The 11721-nt window shown below is 42.0% G+C and overlaps 1 protein-coding gene across 2 annotated transcripts in view; it reads right to left on the bottom strand.

The window, feature by feature from the left end:
• Window positions 1–558: 558 nt before the first annotated feature.
• LOC127427471 (zinc finger protein 646-like) overlaps window positions 559–11721 on the bottom strand; it is a 23259-nt gene continuing 12096 nt past the window's right edge. For both annotated transcript variants that reach the window (XM_051675102.1, XM_051675101.1), the window contains one exon: window positions 559–3604. In XM_051675102.1, the coding sequence (XP_051531062.1) occupies window positions 2716–3604 (889 nt within the window). In that variant the 3' untranslated portion in view covers window positions 559–2715. The remainder of the gene's footprint in view (window positions 3605–11721) is intronic.

Here is an 11721-nt window from a genome sequence, read left to right as displayed (position 1 = left end):
GAGAGAGAGGGTGAAATGTGACCTGGACATGTTTGATTAACATGATATTCACCCAAAGAATACATTTCTCACAGGATATTAAATAACGAGCAAACCAGGAAGACCCTATGTACCTCAAACATTGAGAATCACTGCCATGTGTTCGTCTAGAAATCTAAGAAAAAAAAGTTTAAGCCTACAACCTTGATGAAGCAAAATGAAGTATATGGTTGTGTATACATGACTTAACTCAATTACAATTACTCCACAGACTGCATTTTAATGCAATAAAGAGACAACTATTGTAATGAATTCATTGTGAATTGAATTTTGTTGACATTTTTGTTTTTTTTGCTAAATTTGTTATAAGAATCTGCAGGCACCATTTCATTCTTCAGAGATAATATGAAAAGAGAATATTAATAAATAAAAAAATAATTAAAAAAAAAATATCAACATGTTTCTAATTTGCATATTCTAAAATAATCTTGTAATGCACCATCACTCTGATATGCATGCAAAGGGATTCAAGTGCTACAACCAAGATAAGAAAAAAAAAAAGAAAAAAAAGAAGCCAAATAAAGTTATACTGTTTATTTTGCTCAAGAAAGGCATCAACACCTACAAATAAACAGCATCTGCTTATCAAGGTCCCTACTTGAGAAAAAAAAAAAAAGTATCATGAGGAAAAAATAAATATTCTGTAAGATATATGCAACTGATTCAGGGAGTCTCAACAAGAGATTCCGATGTCAGTTGTACGGTTTCTGTCAAATGCAAATAAGCAATTAATACATGAAGGTTTGCAACTCCTAATTTAAATAATCCATAAGCACTAATCTATAGGCTTAAATTGAAACTATCCTACCAATAATTTTAATCTATGTAGAGCAATGATATGAAATGCACATTTAAATTCAATCTGGCATCAAAGACAAAGACGACTTAACGCTCAAGGCATCAAGCTAAATGTGTTGTATCTTACATTGTGTTTAATAAGTTGTGAGACCTGAGCATTTTTAAAAACTATTGAAAAGTGTTTAGTCTGTGAATCCTTGCCCTAATAGAGCCCGACCGATTATGGATTTTTGGGTCCATTCATTTTTGTGCTGTGAAATCATGTCTTGATGAAAATATTCCCACTACGTAATACACTTACTATAAAGTATGCAGTATTGTTCTTTAAAATACACTGATGTGAATGCTTTTATAGAGGTATTTCTTAACTGTTCATAACCGTTATCTAGAATACCGAAGTAATCAACCAAATCTAGTATTTATTACACATTTAATACCATGCATATTGTGTACCACAAAAGACAAGAAATATGCTTAATTTTCAAATATTAATGTAAGGTATAAATAGTTATTTTAAAATAAATATCTTTGATTATTTTCTACAGGACAGGCCTCAATGAAAGGCTGTCCACGTGCTGTTTAACAGCCTTACCAGTGTCATCCATGATGAAACTACGGGAACATCATGTGTAGGTTGGTCTTAATGAGACTATGATGAAGTGATTTCAGGACACATCTACCATGAGCAGTACAATTACCTGAAAATATATGGAAGCACTCAACACAATTGTAATGAGAAGGATAGTACATATCCTTCTTATCCTCATAAAGCATTTTTACCTTGCCAACTTGTGTTTGAGATCAACCAATTTATCGGTCGGACTCTAATCTTGAAGGCAGCGCTGGGTAAGAGTCTGGATAAAAATACTCATCCAAGCTCTCAGTCTGAGACCTATCATAGTACCATGCAACTTTGATGGTTTTATACACTGTGTGGGGACACAAAACAAATCTCTAAAAAGGAGACACAAAAAACTCTAAAATGGTCTCTTGACAGGCACCGTCACTTATTCTAAAATTTCTACAGTATTACTGTCCCTACCAGAGGTAGTATCTTATCAATGCCTTAAAGGTGTAGTTCACTCAAAAATGAAAATTCTCTCATCATTTACTCACCCTCATGCCATCCCAGATGTGTATGACTTTCTTCCATCTGCGGAACACAAATAAAGATCTTTAGAAGAATATCTCATCTCTGTAGGCCTATACAATGCAAATGAATGGTGACCAGAAAGTCAGCATAAAAGTAATCCATAAGACTGCAGTGGTTAAAACCATATCTTCTGAAGCCATAATATAGGTGTGGGTGAGAAACAAATCAATATTTAAGTCCTTTTTCCCTGTAAATGTCCACTTTCACATTCCTCTTCTTTTGTTTTTTGGCCATTAGCATTCTTCATGCATATCGCCACCTACTGGTCATATGAATTATTTTATTGCTGACTTTGTGATTTTTGGAGATTCAAAGTTCTGGTCACCATTCACTTGCATTTTATGGACCAACAGAGCTGAGATTTTCTTCTAAAAATCTTCATTTGTGTTCTGCAGAAGAAAGAAAGTCATACACATCCGGGATGGCATGAGTGCAAGTATTTTTGGGTGAACTACCCCTTTAAGTCTTAAGCATCCTTTAGAGCAGGGGTTTTCAAACTTTTTGATGCCAAGGACCCCCAAATATGACAATCACCAGAACAATATTTGAAAACGCAACGGTACAGGAGGCAAGTCTTGCCAAGATCAGCATCTGCACACGACTATCTTGACATATACAGCAGAAAACCTGACGTTTTACCATTATTGGCATTGAGCCTCGGGTGGAGGAAAAGTCTTGTAATAGAATATGATTTTGAAATCTTCCCTTGGAGCATTGATGAAGCCTCAGAGGAAAGGGTCCACACCCAGTCCCATGAATGCATTAGCATCTATGTTAAAGTTAGACTCGCAAGTCTGTTGGGTGTTCTGATGCATTTTTTGATGGTGCCGAAGGTTGGACTTGCTAGAGAATCGCTTGTTGCAGAGGAGGCATGAGAAAGGCTTCTCTTTGGTGTGGATGCGCCTGTGGCAGATAAGCTGGGTGGAGACCCGGAAGGCCTTGCCACACTCCAGGCACTGATAGCGTTTGGGCTCTGTGTGAATACGCCGGTGATTCTTCAGCGCCATTAAATTGGTGAACTCTTTCTGGCAGACCGAGCAGAAGAAGGAGCCGGTCTTGTGGCTGTTCTTGTGGTTGAGTAGTGAACCAGCGTGCCGGTAAGTGCGCCCACAGTGCTCACAGACGTGACTCTTCTCCTCCCTACCGTATTCCTCGCTGTTTTCTTGCTGGTCTTGCGGTTCATGTACTCGACTGAAGGCTGAATCAATCTTTGGAAGGCTCTGAATTCCTATCTGCTGGTCCAATGCTGAGTCCCAGCCTAAACCCTGCTGCATCTGCATCTGCTGATGGTGCGACTGGCCCTGCAAGCTGCCATGGAGTTCCTGGTGCTGCTGAAAACTAGCCAGGTTTGGGAAGTTCTGCTGACACAAGTTGCAGTAGTAGGGGAGTCCCTTACTGTGCCCCTCCATGTGACTCTGCAGGTGTGTGAACTCACAGAAGGTTTTCCCGCAATCTGGGCAGCAGTGGCGAGCCATTTGAGAGTGGCTCTCTAATTCTAGAGGGCCGGTGAATGTTTTAAGGCAGAGAGTGCAGTGCAGGAGGTTAGCAGAATGAGACTTCTTGTGGTTGAGGAGGGAACCAGCATGTCTATAGGAGCGCCCACACTGATCACACCTGCACAAAGGCAAAGACAGACAAATTAATTTTTGAGAGGAATGCAAATTACTGCATAAAGGGAGTAATACTGGGTTCTCACAATTTTGGTAGATGTACAATTTGAGGTTTACCATTTCATGAAATCTCGATTCGATATAACAACATTTAAATGACAACATATGACAAAACACTTTTCATTTTTTAGGAAAATGTTCGAGCCAAATGCACTTTTATTTATTTCTCATCAGAATAAAGTTCTCTAATTAACATTATAAATGCTCAAAGTATAAATAAGAGTTTCAAATTTTTTTGTGTTTGCAAGGAATACATATACATGTATTTATATGTGTATATATACATTTGAAGTCAGAAGTTTACATACAATTAGGTTGAAGTCATTAAAACTCATTTTTTTAACCACTCCACAGATTTCATATTAGCAAACTATAGTTTTGGCAAGCCGTTTAGGACATCTGCTTTGTGCATGACAAGTAATTTTTCCAAAAATCGCTTACAGACAGATTGCTTCACTTTTAATTGACTATATCACAATTCCAGTGGGTCAGAATTTGAATTACACTAAGTTAACTGTGCCTTTAAGCAGCTTGGAAAATTCCAGAAAATGATATCAAGCCTTTAGGCAATTAGCCAATTAGCTTCTGATAGGTTAATTGGAGTCAATTGCAGGTGTACATGTGGATGTATTTTAAGGCCTACCTTCAAACTCAATGCCTCTTTGCTTGACATCATGGTAGAATCAAAAGAAATCAGCAAAGACCTCAGAAAAAAAAAATTGGTGAACCTCCACAAGTCTGGTTCATCCTTGGGAGCAATTTCCAAATGCCTGAAGGTACCACATTCATCTGTTCAAACAACAGTACGCAAGTATAAACACCATGGGACCACGCAGCCCTCATACCTCTCAGGAAGGAGACACATTTTGTCTCCCAGAGATTAATGTAGTTTGGTGCGAAAAGTGCAAATCAATCCCAGAACAACAGCAAAGGACCTTGTGAAGATGCTGGAGGAAACAGGTAGACAAGTATCTATATTCACAGTAAAACGAGCCCTATATCGACATAAACTGAAAGGCTGCTCAGCACGGAATAAGCCACTGCTCCAAAACCGCCATAAAAAAGCCAGACTACAGTTCGCAAGTGCACATGGGGACAAAGATCTTACTTTTTGGAGAAATGTCCTCTGGTCTGATGAGACATAATTTGAACTGTTTGGCCATAATGGAGTCCATAATGGAGTCCAAAAAGGACTCAAGGTGGCACCGAGTATGGCTGCTGCGTTGCGAGCTCCGACACAACATTGTAGTGTTTTGTTTGTTTTGTTTACAATTCTTATGTTTTTTGTTCTTGGATGTTGTCTGCCTTATTGTCTACGACAGACAAACACTTTTGGACATTGGTTCTGCAATTACACACCGTAAACCGGACTTCAAATTCCTCAATGCCAACCCGCTGTTTACAAACACGCCAGCGGAGCTCTTTGTCTGGGCAGCCCGGCCGCGGAAACGCAGAAGGAAAAGGGGAAACAGAGCCGGCATTCTCATCAGAGTAAGACGTCGCGCAAATCGACCCCCGCTACCCAGTATTCTACTGGCAAATGTTCAGTCTCTGGACAACAAGCTCTGCGAGCTGAGAGCGTGGATGTCTTTCCAACGAGACTGCTGCATTTACAGAAACTTGGATGTCTGCGGAGATTCCAGACACCGTGCACTGAGCGGACAGAGCGAAAGACCTCTCAGGTAAAAGCAGAGGTGGTGGTGTATGTTTTATGATCAACAAATCATGGTGTGATCAGAGGAATGTACATTCTATCAAGTCTTTCTGCTCTCCTAATCTGGAATTTCTCATGCTTCTGTGTTGACCATTCTGGCTACCAAGGGAATTCACAGCGGTCATTATCACAGCTGTGTAAATCCTGCCACAAGCCGACACAGACCAGGCACTCAAGGAACTGTACAGGATTATAAGCAAGCAGGAAACCGCGCACCCTGAGGCCGCGTTCATTGTGACCGGGGACTTTAACAAAGCCAATCTCAAATCAGTCGCACCAAAATACCACCAACACATTAGTTTTAACACATGAGGGGATCGGGTTTTGGACCATTGCTACTCTCCCTTCCGGGATGGCTACAAATCCCTCCCCTGCCCACCATTTGGCAAATCGGACCACTCTTCCATTCTGCTTCTGCCCGCTTACAGGCAGAAACTGAAACCGGAAGCACCCACCCTCAGATCCAGTGTTTGTCGGACCAATCAGACTCTACGCTACAAGACTGTTTTGATCACGCGGACTGGGAGATATTCCGGTCCGCCTCTGATGACAACATCGAGCTTTACGCTGATAGCGTAACGTGTTTCATCAGAAAGTGCGTAGAGGACGTTCCGAGCAAAACAATACAGATCTATGCAAACCAGAAACCTTGGATTAATAGTGATGTTTGCGCGGCACTTGATGCGCGGACCTCCCCTTTTAATTCCAGGAATGCGGAGGAGCATAAACAAGCCAGTTATGCCCAGCAAAACGCCAGTACAGGGACAAGATTGAAGGACAGTTTAACACCACCAACTCTAGAAGCATGTGGCAGGGAATTAACATCATCATGGACTTTAAAGGGAATAAAAACTCCGCCGTGAACACCGCTGTCTCTCTCCTGGATGAGCTAAATACTTTTTATGCTCGTTTCGTGGGAAACACCGCCCTCGCGGAGAGAGCTCTCGCGGTGAAAGCTACAGACGTTAGTTCACTCTCCGTCTCTGTAGTGGATGTAACCCGATCCTTCCGACGGGTGAATATCCGCAAAGCCGCGGGTCCAGACGGCATTCCAGGCCGCGTCATCAGAGCGTGTGTGAACCAACTGGCTGGTGTTTTTACGGACATTTTCAACCTTTCCCTCTCTTTGTCTGTAGTCCCCACATGCTTTAAAACATTGTGCCTGTTCCAAAGCAATCCAAAATCACTTATTTAAATGACTGTCATCCTGTTGCTCTGACCCCCATCATCAGCAAATGCTAATCAGCTAGAGACTAATCAGAGATTACCTCTGCTCTGTGCTGCCTCCATCACTGGACCCATTGCAGTTTGCTTACCGCAACAACCGCTCCACTAATGATGCCATTGCATCTGCAATACACACTGCTCTCTCCCACCTGGAAAAAAAGGACACTTCCGTGAGAATGTTGTTTGTAGACTACAGCTCAGCCTTCAACACCATAGTGCCCTCCAAGCTTGATGAGAAACTCCGGGCTCTTGGCTTAAACAGCTCACTGTGCAGCTGGATCCTGGACTTCCTGTCAAGCAGATGCCAGGTGGTTAGAATGGGCAGCAACATTTCCTCATCACTGACCCTCAACACTGGAGCCCCGCAGGGCTGTGTTCTCAGCCCACTCCTGTATTCCCTGTACACACATGACTGTGTGGCAACACACAGCTCCAATGCCATCATTAAGTTTGCTGATGATACGATGGTGGTAGGTCTGATCACTGACAATGATGAAACAGCCTACAGAGAGGATGTGCACACTCTGACACACTGGTGTCTGGAGCACAACCTCTCCCTCAACTTCAGTAAGACAAAGGAGCTTGTGGTGGACTTCAGGAGAAGAGATAGAGAACACAGCCCCATCACCATCAATGGAGCACCAGTGGAGAGAGTCAACAGCTTCAAGTTCCTGGGTGTCCACATCATTGAGGAACTCACATGGTCTGTCCACACTGAGGCCGTCATGAAGAAGGCTCATCAGCGCCTCTTCTTCCTGAGACGGCTGATGAAGTTTGGAATGAACCGCCACATCCTCACATGGTTCTACACCTGCACTGTTGAGAGCATCCTGACTGGCTGCATCTCCGCCTGGTACAGCAATAGCACAGCCCACAACCGCAAAGCCCTGCAAAGTGTGGTGTGAACTGCCAGACACATCATCGGAGGTGAGCTTCCCTCCCTCCAGGACATATATACCAGGCGGTGTGTGAAAAAAGCTCGGAGGATCATCAGAGACTCCAGCCACCCAAGCCATGGGCTGCTATCACTGCTACCATCAGGCAGGCGGTATCGCAGCATCAGGACCCACACCAGTCGACTACATGACAGCTTCTTCCCCCAAGCAATCAGACTTTTGAACTCTTGATCTCTCACGATCAAAATACATCAGCACTGCACTTTATTACTCTTATATCTCACACCGGACTGTCATAAATTATATTCTCTCTTAACAACACACTGGCAACTTACTATCAACCGACAGCCTGAATGTCAGTACAGTACAATACAACCTACTGTACATTTTATATATACACTATATCTACTATTTTTATTGTATAATGTGTATTCTATATTGTGTGTATTGTATAATGTACATTGTATGTTATTATTTGTATATTGTGTTGTGTAATTATGTGTATATTAGATTTTAAATTGTGTTGTGTAAATCTGATGTTTATTTTAAATTGGTATATGTCTCATCACCGTCACGACTACTATGTTGCTCGGAACTGCACCCAAGAATTTCACACACTATTGCACTTGTGTATATGGTTGTGTGACAACAAAAGTGATTTGATTTGATAATGACCACTGTTATGTTTGGAGGAAAAAGGGTGAGGCTTGGAAGCCAAATATCACCATTCCGACCATGAAGCATGGGTGTGCTTTGATGCAGGAGGGACTGGTGCACTTCACAAAATAGATGGCATCATGAGGAAGGAAAATTATGTGGATATATTGAAGCAACATCTCAAGACATCAGCCAGGAAGTTAAAGCTCGGTCACAAATGGGTCTTCCAAATGGACAATGACCCCAAGCATACCACCAAAGTTGTGGCAAAATGGCTTAAGGACAGCAAAGTCAAGGTATTGGAGTGGCTATCACAAAGACCTGACCTCAATCCGATAGAACATTTGTGGGCAGAACTGAAAAAGCGTGTGCAAGCAAGGAGGTCTACAAACCTGACTCAGTTGCACCAGTTCTGTCTGGAGGAATGGGCCAAAATTCCAGCAACTTATTGTGAGAAGCTTCTGGAAGGCTACCCAAAACGTCTGACCCAAGTTAAACAATTTAAAGGCAATGCTACCAAATACTAACCAAGTGTACGCAAACTTTTGACCCACAGGGAATGTGATGAAAGAAATAAAAGCTGAAATAAATCAAACTCAGCAAAAAAGAAACGTCCCTTTTTCAGGACACTGTATTTTAAATATATTTTGTCAAAATCCAAATAACTTTACAGATCTTTATTGTAAAGAGTTTAAACAATGTTTTCCATGCATGTTCAATGAACCATATACAATTAAAGAACATGCACCTGTGGAACGGTCGTTAAGACACTAACAGCTTACAGATAGTAGGTAATTAAGGTCCCAGTTATAAAAACTTAGGACACTAAAGAGACCTCTCTACTGACTCTGGAAAAACACCAAAAGAAAGATGCCCAGGGTCCCTGCTCATCTGCATGAACGTGCCTTAGGCATGCTGCATGGAGGCATGAGGACTGCAGATGTGGCCAGGGCAATAAATTGCAATGTCCGTACTGTGAGACGCCTAAGACAGCACTACAGGGAGACAGGAAGGACAGATGATCATCCTCGCAGTGGCAGACCACGTGTACAGGATCGATACATCCGAATATCACACCTGCGGGACAAGTACAGGATGGCAACAACAACTGCCAGAGGAACGCACAATCCCTCCATCAGTGCTCGGACTGTCTGCAATAGGCTGAGAGAGGCTGGACTGAGGGCTTGTAGGCCTGTTGAAGGCAGGTCCTTACCAGACATCACCAGAAACAACGTCGCCTATGGGCACAAACTCACCTTCGCTGGACCAGACAGGACTGGCAAAAAGTGCTCTTCACTGACGAGTCGTGGTTTTGTCTCACCAGAGGTGATGGTTGATAAACGCGAGTCCATCAAAGGAATGACCATTACACTGAGGCCTGTACTCTGGAGCAGGATCGATTTGGAGGTGGAGGGTCCTTCATGGTCTGGGACGGTGTGTCACAGCATCATCGGACTGAGCTTGTTGTCATTGCAGGTAATCTCAACGCTGTGCATTACAGGGAAGACATCCTCCTCCCTCATGTGGTACCCTTCCTGCAGGCTCATCCTGACATGACCCTCCAGCATGACAATGCCACCAGCCATACTGCTCGTTCTGTGCGTGATTTCCTGCAAGACAGGAATGTCAGTGTTCTGCCATGGCCAGCGAAGAGCCCTGATCTCAATCCCATTGAGAATGTATGAGACCTGTTTGATCGGAGGGTGAGGGCTAGAGCCAGGGCCATTCCCCCCAGAAACGTCCAGGAACTTGCAAGTGCCTTGGTGGTAGAGTGGGGTAACATCTCACAGCAAGAACTGGCAAATCTGGTGCAGTCCATGAGGAGGAGATGCACTGCAGTATTTAATGCAGCTGGTGGCCACACCAGATACTGACTGTTACTTTTGATTTTGACCCCCCCTTTGTTCATGGACACATTATTCCATGTGAAACTTGTTCAGTTTATGTCTTAGATGTTGAATCTTTTCATGTTCATACAAATATTTACACATGTTAAGTTTGCTGAAAATAAAAGCAGTTGAAAATGAGAGGACGTTTTTTTTTTTGCTGAGTTTATTATTCTGACATTTCACATTCTTAAAATAAAGTAGTGATCCTAACTGACCTAAGACAGGGAATATTTTCTATGATTAAATGTCAGGAATTCTGAAAAAATCGAGTTTAAATGTATTTGGCTAAGGTGTATGTAAACTTCTGACTTCAACTGTGTATGTATATATATATATATATATATATATATATATATATTAGTTGTGGCCCAAAATATTGGCACCCTTGGTAAATATGCGCAAAGAAAGCTGTGAAAAGAAATCTGCATTGTTTATCCTTTTGATCTTTCATTCAAAAAAATTCACAAAAGTCTAACCTTTAATTGACGTAAAACAATCGAAAGAGGGGAAATCTCTCTCTATTAAATACATATTTTTCTCCAAAACATGCTGGCCACAATTATTGGCAATTCTTCTTATGAGTAAATATATCTGAAGTATATTCCCATTCCCATTTTAAATGTTTTATTGCACCTGGGTGACTAGGAACATGAAATTGTTCAGCCATTACTTACTGTTTCACAGGAGTATAAATATGAGGTAAGACACAGGCCAAATTCCCTTAATCATCAATCACAGTGGGTTAGACTAAAGAATATAGTTCTGATGTGCAGCAAAATGTTGTTGAGCTTCACAAAATGGGAAGTGGCTATAAAAAATAGCCAAAGCATTGAAAATGCCAATTTCCACCATCAGGGCAATAATTAATAAGTTCCAATCAACTGGAGATCTTAAGAATCGGCCTGGAAAAGGAAGTGTGTCTATACTGTCTCCATGCACAGTGAGGAGGATGGTTCAAGTGGCCAAAGAATCACCAAGGATCATAGCTGGAGAATTGTAGAAATTAGTTGGGTCTTGGGGTCAGAAAGTCTAAAAAAAATATCAGACATCACCACAAGTTGTTTGGGAGGGTTTCAAGAAAAAAAGCCTCTGCTCTCATCCAACAACAAACTCAAGCATCTTCAGTTTGCCAGACACTACTGGAACTTAAAATGCAACCGGGTTCTATGGTCAGATGAAAAAAAAACAAAAAAAAAAACAAACAAAAAAAAAGCTTTTTGGCAGCAAACACCAGAGATGGTTTTGGCGCACACAGATGTAGAAGTACCCAATGCCCACGGTTAAATGTAGTGCTGGATCTTTAATGTTGGGGGCTGTTTTTCTGCCAGGGGTCCTGGACATCTTGTTCGGATACATGGCATCACGGACTCTATTAAATACCAACAGATAAAAAAATAAAAACCTGGCTGCCTCTGCCAGAAAGCTTACTATGGGCCCTGGTTGGATCTTCCAGTAGGACAATGATCCAAAACAAACATCAAAATCAACACAAAAATGCTTCACTGACCACAAAATAAAGGTTCTGCCATGGCCATCCCAGTCCCCTGACCTGAACCCCATAGAAAATTTGTAGGGTGAACTGAAGAGGAGTACACCACCATGGACATCTAAATTTGAAGGATCTGTAGAGATTCTGTATGGAGGAATGGTTTCAGATCCCTTGCAAGATGTTCTCCAA

This window comes from Myxocyprinus asiaticus, chromosome 36 (assembly GCF_019703515.2).
Source record: "Myxocyprinus asiaticus isolate MX2 ecotype Aquarium Trade chromosome 36, UBuf_Myxa_2, whole genome shotgun sequence".
In the NCBI taxonomy this organism is placed as follows: Eukaryota; Metazoa; Chordata; class Actinopteri; order Cypriniformes; family Catostomidae; genus Myxocyprinus; species Myxocyprinus asiaticus.
The sequence above is the reverse complement of the archived record's forward strand: the minus strand, read 5'-3'. Positions and strand labels throughout refer to the sequence as shown.